The 16,768-nt window shown below is 36.2% G+C and overlaps 7 protein-coding genes and 2 non-coding genes across 9 annotated transcripts; 4 read left to right on the top strand and 5 right to left on the bottom strand.

Moving 5' to 3' along the window:
• Window positions 1-342: 342 nt before the first annotated feature.
• SMKI11G1470 (uncharacterized protein) lies at window positions 343-831 on the top strand (the record flags this gene model as incomplete). The annotated part of the gene is made up of 1 exon (XM_056223840.1): window positions 343-831. The coding sequence occupies one exon, from the start codon at window positions 343-345 to the stop codon at window positions 829-831; it is 489 nt and encodes a 162-aa protein (XP_056077818.1).
• Window positions 832-1,155: 324 nt separating this feature from the next.
• MNR2 (putative Mg(2+) transporter MNR2) lies at window positions 1,156-4,077 on the bottom strand (the record flags this gene model as incomplete). The annotated part of the gene is made up of 1 exon (XM_056223839.1): window positions 1,156-4,077. The coding sequence occupies one exon, from the start codon at window positions 4,075-4,077 to the stop codon at window positions 1,156-1,158; it is 2,922 nt and encodes a 973-aa protein (XP_056077817.1).
• A 712-nt stretch (window positions 4,078-4,789) lies between these two features.
• YET1 (Yet1p) lies at window positions 4,790-5,413 on the top strand (the record flags this gene model as incomplete). The annotated part of the gene is made up of 1 exon (XM_056223838.1): window positions 4,790-5,413. The coding sequence occupies one exon, from the start codon at window positions 4,790-4,792 to the stop codon at window positions 5,411-5,413; it is 624 nt and encodes a 207-aa protein (XP_056077816.1).
• A 1,174-nt stretch (window positions 5,414-6,587) lies between these two features.
• Window positions 6,588-7,049, bottom strand: YNK1 (nucleoside diphosphate kinase; the record flags this gene model as incomplete). Its single annotated transcript, XM_056223837.1, has 1 exon — window positions 6,588-7,049. The coding sequence occupies one exon, from the start codon at window positions 7,047-7,049 to the stop codon at window positions 6,588-6,590; it is 462 nt and encodes a 153-aa protein (XP_056077815.1).
• A 1,359-nt stretch (window positions 7,050-8,408) lies between these two features.
• Window positions 8,409-8,480, top strand: Smki_11.trna10H. The gene has a single exon. It is a non-coding gene; the product is annotated as a tRNA-His (tRNA).
• Window positions 8,481-8,810: 330 nt separating this feature from the next.
• Window positions 8,811-11,819, bottom strand: NUP100 (FG-nucleoporin NUP100; the record flags this gene model as incomplete). The annotated part of the gene is made up of 1 exon (XM_056223836.1): window positions 8,811-11,819. The coding sequence occupies one exon, from the start codon at window positions 11,817-11,819 to the stop codon at window positions 8,811-8,813; it is 3,009 nt and encodes a 1,002-aa protein (XP_056077814.1).
• Window positions 11,820-12,564: 745 nt separating this feature from the next.
• Window positions 12,565-12,801, bottom strand: SMKI11G1420 (uncharacterized protein; the record flags this gene model as incomplete). Its single annotated transcript, XM_056223835.1, has 1 exon — window positions 12,565-12,801. The coding sequence occupies one exon, from the start codon at window positions 12,799-12,801 to the stop codon at window positions 12,565-12,567; it is 237 nt and encodes a 78-aa protein (XP_056077813.1).
• Window positions 12,802-15,302: 2,501 nt separating this feature from the next.
• On the top strand, window positions 15,303-15,376 carry Smki_11.trna9V. Its single transcript has one exon. It is a non-coding gene; the product is annotated as a tRNA-Val (tRNA).
• Window positions 15,377-15,744: 368 nt separating this feature from the next.
• SMKI11G1410 (L-methionine (R)-S-oxide reductase) lies at window positions 15,745-16,287 on the bottom strand (the record flags this gene model as incomplete). Its single annotated transcript, XM_056223834.1, has 1 exon — window positions 15,745-16,287. One exon carries the CDS (start codon window positions 16,285-16,287, stop codon window positions 15,745-15,747), a length of 543 nt encoding a protein of 180 aa, XP_056077812.1.
• Between the last annotated feature and the right edge of the window lie 481 nt (window positions 16,288-16,768).

Here is a 16,768-nt window from a genome sequence, read left to right as displayed (position 1 = left end):
TGAAAAAGAAAAAATAGGGTAACTAAGTATATGTCATTGAACACGAGACAATATTTTCAGATATTATGCTGCGGGATGACAAGTTGCGCAGCATTCAAACAAAAACGCGAAGAAAAAGAAAAGAATGGCCTAGTTTTCATGATAATAATTCTGTATCTTTTCCAGAAAAAAGTAAAAAGTGATCCGGTCACTGATATTGAGAACTAGCACTTTCCAAGGAATAATCTAGCCAGTCTATATACGCAGCCAAACAGTAATATTAAATAGATAGAGCGTGAGAGCGAGACATTCCGGAAAACATAAAATAAAGTAATAATAGTTCAAAGTTTTTAGTTAAGAATTATGCAAGGTGATATCAGAAGGAAAAAAGATCTTTTACCTCGTTATAAAACGGGAAGCAAATACAATGCTAGAAGAAGGGGCAGTTATCTGACTACCCCTATGAAAAAGATTATAGTATACATGTTACTGTTATGCGGTGTCTATTTTGTTATACAGATTGCCTATTCTGACCTACACAAGGAAATAAAGATCGAGTTAGAGAGCCCTTCTGATGCGTCTGCAAATGGAAATGGTCATAGTAATGTTGCAGCCGACGCGAGTGACAATAAGCAACAACAGCAGGCAAAAGTGCCAAAAGAAAAGTTCAATAATGAAGTTGCAAAGCAACAAGAGGTGAAGAATCTAGAGAACGACTTAAAACCACAGGTTGACTCAGAAAAGCAGAAACAAATAAACAAGGGTAAGAAAGAACAACAACAGCAACTCCAGAAAGAGAAGGAAGATCTCGCCAAAGAAAAACTGGCTCACAATGAAATACTTGATAATTAATCGATACAATATTTCTCGTAGCTTGGTGGCATAAAAAATAGATTTCCATGTTCACTTTTTTCACTCATGCCATCTTCCCTTTTCTTCGTATAGTATAGGCATACTGACATACTGTGTACATACATAAAGAGACGCACAACATTCACAAACGCCCAGCAGGCACAAAAACATTGTGAACTATAATAAGGATACTTATCACTATCAATACGGTTAAGGTGCTAATAGTTTGCACTTCTCTCCTCGGGTAAAGAACGTAATGGAAGGAGCTAATATGTAGATTGAAAAAAAATAAAAAACCACCCCAATGCATAGAAACCACTAAAATTAAAACCCGAATCTTCTCTTCGTATACATATAAGCAGAGCATGCTAGCATACACATAAAGAGCACAATTCCTATAAACCATGTCAATGAATCCCTATATTGTCCAGGCACAATAACATTCATACCCCACAAACCCGTGATAACGTTCATTGGCAAAACAATAGTACCCAGTATAGTAATTTTCCCCAAGACATCGTTCATATCATTATTGACCTTTGTCATATCAATGTTGATCTGTGCCAAATAATTTGAATGCGACCTGCTCAAGAGTTTTTCATAGTGGTTTAGAGAGGATACCATAGTAACAATATGATCTTGAATATCGCCTAAATACATTGCAATTTCAGATTGTGGCGAAGCTTCCCACTGTTCATTATACCTCTTAGCAAATCCTTTGATAACATCTGCTTTAGAACCCAATAATCTTAGTATACTCATCACTCTCTTACGGCATTCGCCAATCCTCCTCAACATATCACCTTTTCTCTTCCACCCTATTAAATTTGCATTAAAGGACGTTTCAGAAGTGCTCATACTTCTTGAACTCACACTAGATTTCGCACTAGAATATGTCGTCTTCTTAGAGTACACATCGAAAGGAAATGCATCCTCATCACTAGCACCATAGTCCGAGTCGCTATCACTAGAGTCGCTATCACTAGAGTCGCTATCACTAGAATCATCTGACTGATGCATCTTCAAAATAGCATCCTCAATCTCATAAACTTCGTCCTCGATAAGTTCTATCATAGGCGCGAATGCGTCTGTGATATCATCGATTAACGCATAAGCAATCCAGTCAGACGTGACATTAAGATAATCCTTCAGCAATCTTGCTCTTCTACGAACATTAATAGGGTGTGGAGTGGGGGCAAAATGAAACGTCAACACACCTGTTCTGAAAACAATAATGTAAACATTTAGTGGCTCCAATTCGCCCTCACGTGGTTTGTGCCTATCTCCTGATTTCCTTTTGAATTTTTCATTTTCTTCCATCTTCTTCTTTTCACTCTTAACACGACGCTTGTAGCTTGATGAGGACGTGTTGATTGTTCTATTGGCAGACGACCGACGGCGAGAACGTAAAATTGATGGAAGCCACTTGCTTCTATTGACATTGCTGGTATTGTTATTATTCGCGTTTGAATCATTTGACATCGTAGCTCCATAAGCTTGCGATTTACGGCGTGAGATACTTTCGTGATCCAGTGTAGCAGACTCTTGCTTTTCCTTTTTTCTACGACGGACATGCTTTTCTGCCACTATGTCAAAACTTCTGAAACAAATCAAATAATAATCTCTAAATAGTTCAACTTTTTCACGAACTTCTCCCAAAAAAATATCCTCGGTAGTTAAAGGGTGGATTCCAAATGCTTTACTTAGTATCTTCATCTCTTCTTCAGTAGGATTACTGACATCCAACCAGAACGGAGGAACATCTTCTATATTTGCTACAGACATAGATGATAACGTAGAAGGGTTTTTAGCTGTTAATCCTTGTAGTTGAGATATAGTTTCTGCTTTAATACCGGGTGTTGGAGAATTTGGATGTGTCCTAATATGACCGGCGCTATTATCTTGGGAGTATATTGAAGCCACAAACAAATCTTGGAATTTTTGGCCAGGTTGTAATAGTCCAGATATCGTGGGAGAATGAACAGTGGAGTCTAAATCTACCCTAAAATAAGTAAATCTAAAGTGTTCTGGGTTATTGGATATAATGTGTGGAGGATATTGTATATTCCTTCCAACCAGTAAATTATCCTGCAATCCGCTTTGAATCCTTGATTTTGAATCCTTTGTTGAGTTAGATCCCAAAACCATTGGCCGTTGAATCAAATGCCATGGCGCAATTCTTTTAGGCCTTAAACGGCCATTCTTCAAATTTTCTGTTTCATTAACCCTCCTATTACCTAATTCAGGGACATCAATATTAGTCACGATTGGCTTCGAAAAAAGAATTCCGTCTTCATTTGACGTACCATCATCTTCATCTTCATCGTATTGAAAGTGGAACGCTTCAGCATCTTGAATAGCTTGACTTCTAAGTCTCTCCGTTTCTTCTTTAGAAAATTCTTCCAAAACAGTACAATCAGGCCAAACTTTAGGCACTTCGCTACCCTCATCATCAAGTACTAAACAAACATCATCCAGGGAAGAATTATTCGAAGAAAGGCTAGATGATGGCCTTGAATTGTACTCATCTTCCTCATCGTTTGTATCACTGGACGTGTGCTTGGAATTTTCGTTACTACCATCGTCAGAACCTCTCTTTTTCTTTCTACTCTTGCTGTTATCGTTAACTCCATTACTTGTGTTATTGTTGACGTGGTGCATTAACGCATCGACATCGATTACAACATCATTGTTCGCGTTCGATTGTTTTCTATCATTGGGAGAGTTTTCATCTGCAAAACTTTTGTGGACAGATTTTCTTCTTTTCAACCATGATTCCAACTCAGAAGGAGATAAATCCGACACCAACGATCTATTCGGATCGGATGGTCTCAATCCTGTGGCTTTCTTGTAACTGGGCGCTGAGAACTTCATTATTGGTTGTGGCTGGACAGTACTTGACGCACTTTGAGGTCTCTCCCTAGGCTGGCTCATTGACGGCCTGTGGTCAATGAACGCACCCCTGAGTGAAGGATCTTCACTTTTTATCATGTCATTACTCGTGGAATCGGATTCATGCAGCATACCCCAGGAATCGATCTGGTCGAAATCAGTAACCTGCTCATGCTCATGTTGCACGTTATCATGAAGGAGTTGTGTTGGCCTACGTGAGTCTGATTTCAAGTGGCCGACAAACTTATCCTTTCTTTTTTTCTGGTTACGCTTTTTTTTCCTTAGTTGAGGACTACTAGAGTAAGGGGAAAGCAAAGGAACACCTTCATCCTTTTGAGAGTTATTGGTGCTCATTCTAATCTCTTTTCTCCTATACACTTCTTACTTTTGTTCTCTCAGTTTACTCTCGAAGTAGGGGATATAAACTTAGTGTAACGATATGCACAACTTGGTCATCAAATGAATAAACAGAGACTAGAAAACCAGAAAAAGAAGAACGTATATACAAGTATACGATAATACGAAAGGTATATCTAAAGTGTCAAGTAGTATCAACAACAATCTAGACTAAGTTCCCTATATCACAAGAAGTTATACCTTATGCACTCTTGCAAGTTTGACTTTATGCCAAAAATTTCTCCGTAGATCGCCGCCCGCTGAACCAGCAGAATATTCTAAAATGCGTAATAATACCCTAGATACAAAAAAGGAAGGAGGGAGCACTAATTCTACATTATCGCTGTTCTCAAAAGTATACCGGAAGCTACTCGGAGTAGTGCATATCATACAATCTTCTTTTCTTATAAAGTTATAACTATATCGATAAATCCTCAACACCTAAAATACTGGACGTAACCCGCAGCTGATAATATCATAGTGTACGTTAGTCTTAAGGGGGCGCTACTAAACCCTCTGGCGCAATGCAAAAATAGAAATATATGCCAAGTGGGCTTTAAGAGTGATATTTCAGTTTTGAAATTATTCGTTTATTACAACCTTCGTTTCCATCGTTATTTTTACAGAGTAAGAACTATAGAGTGCCAGATAAAATAGTCAAGGAATTGAAATGAGTTTATATTTTACAACTTTATTTTTACTGCTCACTGTTGAGATGGTGATGCTCTTCATCTTCGTATTGCCTTTACCATTCCGGATCCGCAGAGGTATTTTTAGCACTTACAACCAATTGACAGCGAAGCAGCAAATAAAAACCATAATTTTCATAACGGGCTGTCTTGTTGGATTATTGTTTATCGATTCCTGGAAGAGGTCTCAAATTCGTGTCTCATTGTATCATCACGATAACAGTGGCACAATGGGGTCAACTGCTGTCACCCCAATACAGGCCTTAGCATCAAGAGCTTACAACCAAAGAAACATGTATATTTCCGGGTTCATATTGTATTTTTCTATCTGTATCCCAACTGTCATGTCTATTGTCAAGAGGCTAGTGAAATACCAAGGCTTGATCAACGAACAAAAAAAACAAAAGTCAAGTAAACCCTCCCAAAATGTCAAGAAGGCTTCAGAGAAAGGCACTGATTCCGTTAAGCTTGAAGAAGAATTGAAGAAGAAGCAAATTTCTCTGGAGGGCCTACAAAAGCAAGTCAAAAACTTGGAAAAGTACTTTGATGAGAAAAATCAACCTGGAAACGTGGCTGCTGCTGAAGCTGCAAAGAAAGGAAATTAAATAGATACGTATACATACATAAGTACATATATGTGTGTGCATCCAGAGTTCACACTTCATATGGTCATGTTGCAATACTGAAAATGGTACTATATTATCTTTACTCAATTATTTAGCTCTCTGAAGATCGTGGAGAAGACTAAACGCGATAGAAGGGCAGTGATTACGCACCGAAAATGATTATATGCATTATATATACGTACTATGTTTGTTTGAGTGTGCATGGGCAAGCTTCAATAATAAAAAATAACGAACACAAAAACATCCTGATTCAATGTATTACCATATGTTATATTTCAAAAACTGTTGCATAGCAGTTTCCTTAAACCTTTTTCTCATTTTGGTATATCTTCTTGATTTCGCTATGTTTGCTATCATTTTTGTAAAAGAGATAAAGCAGAAGTGGAATCATAACACCCACAGAACCAACTACTAATCTGGACCTTTGCTTTTTTGGATTGGACCCTATGACGGGTTCAAAATCCTTTGACGAAACAAATCTTTTATTGGTCCGTTGTAATAATTTTATGATGTTAGAGTTCATTATATAAGCTGACGTTTCTTATTTGAATTTTGGATTCGTAAAGAGTGCAATCTGGGACACCAGCAACTATTTCAATAATAAAACCACAAAAAGCCCGATTTATATAAGGTCTACTTGAATATTGATGTTACATTCCTACTTGCCTTTTGCCCAGTTCCATTGGAGCTAAACTACTAGATATTGCATTACAATAATGGGGGCCATATAATAAGGGTGGGCACCCTTAAATCTGTCACTCAGGCAAATATCACCTGAAGCTGTTATACTCGTGAGCCCCCTCATAATCAGACGCGATGAGCTACCGACAGGGCGCTAGAAGGGATACTTAAGTTACTTTCCGTTCAATGAAAGCCGCACGTTCAGCAATGATCGACTATAACCGAATACTCTCTCCAATGTTATTTATTTTTATACCTGATGAGGAATGAGTGATTAGGTCAATTATAACGCTAAAAGCCAAAAAAGGTTGGCAACAGGTGCCATTAAGTATTATGAAAGGATTATATAGGCAACATTGCGTATTTGAGATATTCTAGAAAATGTGATACTCTTCGACATTTCATCATAGAAGGTTAAACTGGCGAGGGTACATGATAAAAAATTTCAAAAAAAACTTATAATATTTTTCCTTCATTCATAGATCCACTTAGCTTGATTTGATTCCCAACTAATTAAGTCTTCTTTCTTGAACCACAAGTTAATTTCACGTTCAGCACTTTCAACGGAATCACTACCATGACAGACGTTTCTACCTAGGTCAATGCCAAAATCACCTCTAATGGTACCTGGTGCACTGGCTAACGGATTGGTAGATCCGAGAATGGTCCTTCCTTGCTTGACCACATCCTTTCCTTCCCAGACCGTGGCCAAAATAGGACCAGACTTCATGAAAGATACCATCTTGGGGAAAAATGGTTTGCCAACATGCTCTGCGTAATGCTGCTCTAATAATTTGTCATCAGCCTGTACTAATTTGATGGCGACTAGCTTATAACCTCTTTTTTCGAAACGAGATAAAATCTGAGACACCAAGCCTCTCTGAACACCATCTGGCTTTACCGCGATAAAAGTTCTCTCAGTTTGACTAGACATTTTCTAATAATGACTCTTTTATTAAATGTTTTTTGAAAAAAGTTTTGAAGTGTTTGTAGAAAGTCACCAAATGGCTTTGTTGAAAGAGGAAATGATAATGAGTTGGCGGAGCTTTACAATCTTCCACTTTATATAATCGGCTCCCTGAATTACAGAGCTTCAAGGAGGAAATCTGGAATTCATTTTCAAAAACACTTAACGAAGCGAATTACGCGCTTTTAATTTGATGGACTTCATTCTTAGGGCAATTGAGCAGAATATAATTCACTGATAACCGTAAGAAAATAATCCTAGGATTGGCACAATGACTTAACATCTGTTCAACTTTTTTTGTTTTCACTGCCGTTTTATTTCCATTTCATTTTATTCATACTTCATTAGAAATCTGCACTGGACATCTTCAACAATTGTTATATGTCACGTTACATGCAAGGAGAAAGAGGTAGCACAACCATTAGCGTATAACTGGTGCTTTAGAAATTTCCCATTGATCAAGTAATACATCCACTATTAATAGTAAAACATGAATTTCTCTCTTCCAAGTGTTGTGCGGCATAGTTGTACCTTAATAACAACAACAGCAGTCTTGAAGTTTACAAAAAATTATTCGCTTCTATAAATATAATCCACTTAATGTTGATCATTTAAAATACCTCTTCTCATGTTGTATCTTAAGATGAGATACGTCAGTATGACAATACATCATTCTAAACGTTCATAAAACACATATGAAACAATCTTATAACGAAACGAACAGATTGAACAACATAAGGTAAAACTCTGCTTTTCCGAGCTGAACTAATCAAATGTATAAATACCTGAACAATTAGTTAGATCCGAGATTCCGCGCTTCCACTATTTAGTATAAACTATTGTTGATAATTAGTAGTTTAGTAAGTTGTAATAATTAAGAATAGTCGTTCCTTCTTAATCTATATAAGAGAGGTATATAAAACACACGCTGATTAGTTATATTAAACCAAAAGGTTCAGACATAAATCAGAGTGTTAATGATAAGAATTTGATGATAACTCATCTTCTTATATAATAAGTTCTGATCAATTAATAGATCTTTATCTCATTACTGCAGTAAATTCTATTATTAGAATTTTTCTACTTCAATTTATACGAAGACGTATAGTTGCAATAACTTAATCCAATTTATACGAATAGGTGTATAGTAGTAATCACTTATTCCAACAACTATATCTTATATAATATATAGGATAAGTAACATCCCGTGAATTAAGTTGATAAGTCGTTTTGACAATAAGTTACTTCCCTAAGATAGTATATTAGGATTGTCAAGACATCCCGGTATTACTCGAGCCCGTAATACAACATCTCACATAATTGTTTGCCATCTTAGTATAGTGGTTAGTACACATCGTTGTGGCCGATGAAACCCTGGTTCGATTCTAGGAGATGGCATATTTTTTGCCGTCAAGATCAGTCTGCCTTCATCGTTACTTCAATATAACATTTACTAGTCCCGAAATGATCTTTTACATTATAGTAGAGCGAGTGGTCTTCATTCGTGGTAGGGAAAGTAGCATTTTTTTGGATCTAGTTGGAAGCACTCCATCTTCATATTCTTGAATTATCAACCGAATTAATCACAGAATTATAAGCATTTCTTGCAAAAAAACAGTAGAAAAAATTAAATATGACAGTTTTTATATATACAATACAATGAAATCTATCAGATTAACATCTAGACTATTTAGATAATACAAAAATCCTCAGTATAATGGTTCTAACTTAAAGAGAAACGGGAGAATCTACAGTGTAACAATAGGTACCTGTCACAGGGTCATAACTTTCAAATTTGTATACAGGGTTTTCTTTTAATTTCGCAATACTTCTTTTCAAAAGAGGATGTGTAATATTCTTTATAGGTTTTCTCGTCTCTTTGTCAATCGGGAAGCAGGAATACAGTGTCACTTTGCATCGTACATTAATGCCTTCGCCTGTTTTTGGTTTGATGGAACTATTTTCATATATTGAACATGATTTTAGTCCAAAAACAACTACGTCACCACACAAGGTATCTAATGGAGTATTCGATAAATCAACGGGCTCAAGAAATTCAACTTTACCATAATCTCTGTGGCCAATGATTAAATTGTTTATCTTACGAAGTTCGATCAATGATTTATTACCAAGCGTTTCCATGGAAGGTGAAATATAGTAACTATTCTGAAAAAAAGTAAAGTCATCGCTTAATAGACCAGGAATTTTGGTGTCAATTTTTTCATTTTCAACCATTGGTATAGCGGCTGAATCATTTGAGGGTTTCGACTGTAAATGAGAAGTACTTTCATCATGACTTTCTCTTTGAGAGGCCTGAGGAGAGTGAGTCTTGTCAGCCAAGGTTGGAGCAGCCGAGTTTGAAGTGGATTGATTGTCTTTAAAGGCAGATTCGGTTGTAAATTTCACCAATTTAACTTTACTTGCTTCATCGCTGTTAGTATTTATGACATTCATGTTTTTATTGTTTTTAATCACTAAATGCTTTAAATACCTTCTTTCCGGATAGAACAATAAGTCGTTCGAAATGTAGTGGTTGGATTCTGGATCCACAAAAGAGTTGCTAGTACTGTTTCCTCCAACATTTCCTTCTGTTGTCTTCCCCCATTTTTGAAATTTAGTAGCACTGCCAGAAGAGTGGACAAATAATGGTTTTGGGACTAACCTGTAAGCACTCGTGAGACTATTATTTCTTTTTGTATCGGCATTCAGTTTTGAGGCAGTTGCCTTAACTGGATTAGTAATAGAGTTGGGAATTGAAATCTTAGAAAAAAGCTGTTCACTAGTTGCGGTTGTTTGCTGTGAAGAAGACTCTCCTGTTGAACCCAAGAGAGAATTTTGAGAGGTATTGTTAACAAATGGTACATTTTGTGGACCAACGTTAAGCTTGTTATTATTCTGGCCAAAAAGTCCTCCAGTTGAAGCAGCAGTTGAAGAGTTTGCGCTAGTAGCACCAAAGAGTCCAGTATTTTGATTTGTGCCTCCAAAAGCTGGTTTGTTTTGACCAATTGTGGAAGAGTTGGAGTTTGAATTATTAAACAAACCTCCTCCCAATGCAGGTTTTGGCTGGGATTCGGGCTTTGAACCGAAAAGTCCCGTATTTGTATTGCTACTCGTATTTATAGCGGTATTGCCGAATAATCCACTTGTCGAGGGTACTGCGGTAGAAGATGTGTTATTTCCAAATAATGAACCATTAGTGGAGGCGGGTTTAGCTCCAAACAGATTATTCCCACCTCCTGCCTGGTTAGCAATGGGATTTCCTCCAAAAGGCATTGTTGCCGGCTTGGTTGCGCCAAAAATATTACCACCTTGTTGTGATTGTGTATTTGGAATAGGTGCGTTGCTAGTGCCAAAAATCGAGCTTGGTTGAGCTGAAGAATTGCCTCCAAAGAGAGATCCTGCAGTGCCTGCCGATTTGTTGCCAAACAAACCTGTTGATTGCTGTTGGTTATTATTTTGACCTACTATCCCTGTTCCAGTATTAGTTTGATTGAAAGTGTTAGGCTGCTGTTGTTGGTTGCTCTGTCCAAAAAGCCCACCACTATTGCTTGTCTGTGAATTTTGACCAAATAGCCCAGACCCTTGCGGTTGATTGTTTTGGCCAAACAGACCTCCCGATGAAGAATTTGAAAAGGTATTTATAGTAGAACCCTGTTGACTAAATAAGCTACCACCAGATGGCTTATTTCCGAAGAGAGATCCAGAATTGTTGTTTGGTTGCTGACCGAAACTAGCAGTAGTGTTTGCCTTTCCGTATAAACTATTGTTATTGTTTCCATTCATTTGCATCTGGTTATTATTTTGACCAAAGATTCCTTGAGCGTTGCCGTTCGTTGAATTTTGTCCAAAGAGTCCACCACTAGGATTGGTCTGGTTACCGGCATTGCTTTGACCAAACAATCCATTGCTATTATTATTTGTATTACCAAGAGTGTTGCTTCCTTGACCAAATAATGATCCTGAACCAACAGGTTTTGATCCAAAAGTACTCCCCCCGAGTTGGCTTTGAGTACCAAATGCGTTATTAGTGTTCTGAGATTGTTGTCCAAATAAACCTCCTTGCTGATTGCTTGTTCCAAAAGCTGAGGATTGTTGATTACCAAACATGCCACCAGCAGTATTGTTTGTTGAATTGTTTGTTGGATTGTTTCCTGCGCCAAACATGTTGGAGCCATTGCTATTCAAACCCGTTCCAAAACTACTTCCGGTGTTCCCGAACGTTCCAGTAGTACTTGAATTTTGCCCGCCAAATAAACTAGAATTACTTCCACTATTATTGTTCTGCGAGCCAAACAACGATCCTCCGGTACTCGGTTTATTCAAGCCAAAGGGAGAGCTAGTACTGTTAGTATTGTTATTATTATTATTATTAAAAGCGTTATTAGTGTTGCCACCAAAAGAGCTAATTGAGTTGGGCCCTCCAAAAGTGTTCCCATTATTAGTATTTGAAGAATTTAAAGAGCCAAATGGTGAGTTTTGAGCGGAACCCATTGTTTGGCCAAAACCTCCATTGTTCTGCGCAGTGTTATTTCCAAATAAACTGTTATTATTATTGCTAGTGTTAGAGTTGAACCCACCGAATCCTGATTGAGCATTGTTGCTGGTTGTATTGTTACTATTGTTGTTATTGCCAAAAAGAGAGTTTGGTTGTTGCGATTGTTGTCCACCAAATGATGAAGTATTTGATCCGAAGGAAAGGTTGCTCCCTCCAAACATTGGCCTATTATTGCCAAACATTGTAGCACCTGAAGTAATTCAACGTACTAAAAATTCGGAAACAGAATAAAAGTATTTTAATGGGTGAATAACTACTTAATGATAGGCTATTTTTCACTAGTTTTTAGATTTAAAAGCAGTTTGATCATTTGCAGATGACTTCAACGTGGATACGCTTTTTTTTCGTGCTTTTTTTCTTCGCTTACGGCAAGTATTAAAGGTTCATAGTAATTTCAAGATGGGTAACACTTTCCATTCCATATGAGCATTGGATCATATATGAATCCTCATTTGGTTCAATATTAAAGGTTCCTTGGCTTGAGAAATATAGTACAAGATCTTTATTTCCTTAATGCGGTTATTTTCCAAATCAATCTTGATGATGCGGCCCGGACTTAAAATGAATATGTAACAAAATACCAAAAAACTGCAAGAATAATCATTAGAGGTTATTCTACAAACTTGCAATCACCACTGAAACTAAAGTTAGTGAAGAAAAGTTAAAAAAAAATGAAGCTAAATGAACTAAAATTCATATTATGCATAATTAATTAAAACGGATATGTACACAAAAGAATACTCGAAAAAAATCTATAAAAAACACCTACCTGAAAAACGAATATCGCAAATATCTATAACAATGTCACCAGTAAATAAGGATACACGGAATAGCTATTCTAAGCATTCATTACTTGAACAGCCTTCTGAATTAACCATCGAAAAAAAGAAGGAAAATGATTAAGCAAAAATTGACATTAAATTGGTATCACAGCTTGCCAAAATTCTCAGTCATTGTACTCATTCGGGTCCAATATTTTAAATTGACAGGAGTCAAAGACCCCGTGTTGAGGTCTACCATAAGGTCCTCATCTTCTATCTCCTCTTCAGTTTGATTTAGAACTTTTGGAAAATTAGCTTGCTTTTTGGTTTGTGAAAATAGCCCGTTGGGTCTCTTTGAGGCATTTGCTTCGTGGAGGTAGCTAACAGAGTGGTTTTCTTGCATTGTGATAGATGATATATGGAGTACTTGATGTACGGTTCGTTAGATGACTTTTAATCATTCAATAATCCAAAAGTTTGAGGTTATCGAGAGTTTCATGAATTTTTAGGTTCTATTATATATGATCGTTCTTCCACTACCTTCATTGGAACCAAACTATTCTAGGGTTCCATACTTGAACCAAATGTTTGGCATATTGTTTCGAGAAATGGCCGCACGCATGGCAATGGATGTCTAAATGCCACACTTTTCATTTTTTTCGTTACACTTTTCTTTTTCTGCCCTAACGGACGGCCAAAAATGTCACGAAGGCGCCACAACTGAGGCCTGAACTAAAAACCCCATGATATTTCTCAATTTTCACACATACCTTGCTATTAACCACGGGATCTGTAGAGTAGGGCCACATGGAAAACCATCGTATTATGCTCAGTAAAGGGTCTCATTTTGGAATTAAGAAGGGATCTCCACATATTTTTAATTGCAATACTAAACTAGTCCACCTACACAATATTCCTTAAGGGTTTCATAAGAAGAGTTGCCGCATCTAGGTTATTGTGTATTGTTCTTGCAGACGTAAGATCAGTCTTCCTTTTTTTACACTCATTTTTCTTTATCGTTCTTAGTTGTCATGTGAAATTAGCCGCTCAAGCCTCCTCACTTCCAAGGATTTCGCCGGAAAAAAAAAGCTACTTGAATTTCTTTCCTCATTCCTACGTTGCATTGACAAAGGTAATCAAATGGTTAAAATGGAGAGTAATCATCGTAGTTATGTCTCAAATAGAGCTGCAGCGAGAGCTTTCTATTTTTTACAGAAAACTGTCGATAATGAGTACTTAGGTTATAGTTTTAAGTAAATAATTAGAGCAGATCTTCTAATACTATATATGAGAGGTATATAAAACTGTTGGAATAGGAACCGACTATCATTTATCGACTAGTAACCATGGTACTAGTATATTATCGTATACGTCTTAGAAGAGGACATAAAGGTTGAGAACTGAGATAAGTGTGGACTCTGATGTAATTGTTGGGATTCCATTTTTTATAAGGCAATAATATTAGGTATGTAGATATACTAGAAGTTCTCCTCGGGGATTTAGGAATCCATAAAAGGGAATCTGCAATTCTACACAATTCTATAAACATTATTATCATCGTTTTATATGTTGTTATTCATTTATCCTATTACATTATCAATTCTTGCGTTTCAGCTTCCACTAATTTAGATGACTATTTCTCATCATTTGCGTCATCTTCTAACACCGTATATGATAATATATGTTGGAATGAAAATCAACTATCGTCTATCAACTAGTAGTCATACTACTAGTATATTATCATATACGCTATTAGAAGATGACATAAGTTATGAGAAGCGGTCATCGAAGTAAGTGGAAGCTGAAATGCAAGGATTGATAATGTAATAGGATAATGACTGACAATATATAAAATGACAATAAAAGCATATACAGAATTATGTAGAATTACGAGTTCCATTTATTGGATTCCTATATCCTCGAGGAGAACTTGTAGTATATCTACATACTTAATATTATTGCCTTTATCAACAATGGAATCCCAACAATCATCTCGAAATTCGCTAATATCTCAATATACTAGTAACGTAAATACTAGTTAGTAGATGATAGTTGATTTATATTACAACAATTCCAACAACATGTATATAAAAGAACAAGTTAAAGTTTAGATCAAAGGTTTACCTACATAGGCAAGTCTGCTACTCAAAATCCTCTGTTGTATCACGGGCTTAAGTAATACCGGGATGTCCTGACAATCCTAATATACTATCTTAGGGAAGTAACTAATTGAAAAAACGACTTATCAACTTAATTCACGGGATGTTACTTATCCTATATATTGTATAAGATATGGGTTATACTAAATAGTGGAAGCGCGGAATCTCGGATCTAACTGTTGATAATTAGTAGTTTAGTAAGTTGTAATAATTAAGAATAGTCGTTCCTTCTTAATCTATATAAGAGAGGTATATAAAACACACGCTGATTGGGTGTATTAAACCAAAAGGTTCAGACATAAATCAGAGTGTTGATGATAAGAATTTAGTGTTAACTCATCTTCTTATATACTAAGTTCTGGACAATTAATAGATCTTTATCTTATTAGTGCAGGAAATTCTATAATTAGAATTTCCCTACTCCATTTAAATTGGTATCACCATAAGAATGTTAGTATTAATTTACTCAACATCATTAGTATCATGTTAAAGAATGTTCGTCATCAACTACAACAATTTATATGAATAAATGTATAGTGGTAATCACTTATTCCAACACTAACTAATTGTTCAGGTATTTATACACTTGATTAGTTCAGCTCGGAAAAGCAGAGTTTTACCTTATGTTTTTCAATCTGTTCGTTTCGTTATAAGATTGTTTCATATGTGTTTTATGAACGTTTAGAATGATGTATTGTCATACTGACGTATCCCATCTTAAGATACAACATCCTCAACAAAGTTCGGTTTCGTGGTCTAGTCGGTTATGGCATCTGCTTAACACGCAGAACGTCCCCAGTTCGATCCTGGGCGAAATCAGTTTGTTTTTTTCTTATTTTTTGTCAAGAGAAAATATTTAAATTTCTCATCAACATGTCACGCAAAAGTAGAAAAATTAACAATACCGAAATTCCTTAGTACGACGACGAACATTACGACTAATCATTTGCGAAAAAAAACGTATAAAGATGATGGCTATCAATTTAACTACCAAAACAAACCTTTACCATGAATATGAGCCAAGCAAATTGTCATAATATTTACCTCTACATTCATGTCTTCCAATAACTCTTATCGCTGATTGATAAGTGCAGGGAAAAATTAACAATTTGTATGGTAAAGTATTCAGCAAGACGGTTACATAATAAATTTTGCTAAAGTGAAGTGAAATATGTGTTTGCGACTTCTTATTTAAAGACACATGATTTATTTATTAACTTAGCGAGCCTTTCTAAGAATTCTCTGTCTACTTCATCGAATCCGTCGTAATCCAAACAATCTACATCTATAACCCCCAATGTCTTACTATCATTGGATATGATTGGAACAACAATTTCACTTTTAGTTTCTCCATCGCACGCAATGTGATCTGGGTATTTATTGACATCTGAAACAATCTGTGTTTCCCTTGTGAAAGCCGCAGTTCCGCAAACACCTTTACCAAATTGTATTGTTTGGCAAGCAACCTTACCTTGAAATGGGCCCAATAACAGAGTATCTTCTTTGTTATCTTGAGTAACATAAAAACCAGCCCAATTTACGCTAACACCTAATGACTTGTATGCATGCCAGATCAATGACGAAGCGTTTGACAAATTACAAACCCAATTGACCTGTCCGTCAGATAGTCCTTCGTATGACAACAGAAGCTGTCCAAGAACTTCTTCCTTACTCAAATTTGAATCATAGTTGACGTGATCAGCATGGTAAAACTCACCTGACGAGCCCATGTCTGTTATTTTCCTGAATACAAAAACTTAATTTGTTACTAAGCATCTTGTTTAATTTCACATTATTGGAAGAAGATCATCACATGAACATTGGAATACTGATAATCTAAATTGATCGTGAAACGTGACAATAATAAAATTGTCAATTTAGATTTAGATTTGATTTTAATTTCTGTTTTAATGCCATCTTAACTTTAACAAGTGGATTATCGGTAATTACTTTGGAGTACCGCTAGGCTATTTTAAAATATTTTCAAATTTTCCACTCATTGATTATCTTAACGAGCAGCATATGTTCCAAAAAAATTTCAATAATGAGTGTGTGTATACAGACTCTGTGTATTGCCTTCTAAAAGCTCAAACATAAATACGCAAAAAATGTTATGATAGGGCTTAGCCAAATTTTCTCTTCAAATCTTATGACAATATTATCATGTTCTTTGAGTACCCCGATAAATTGAAAACCCTGCGGATTGACAGT

This window comes from Saccharomyces mikatae (assembly GCF_947241705.1).
Source record: "Saccharomyces mikatae IFO 1815 strain IFO1815 genome assembly, chromosome: 11".
Taxonomy (NCBI): Eukaryota; Fungi; Ascomycota; class Saccharomycetes; order Saccharomycetales; family Saccharomycetaceae; genus Saccharomyces; species Saccharomyces mikatae.
This window is presented reverse-complemented; position numbering and strand designations above follow the sequence as displayed.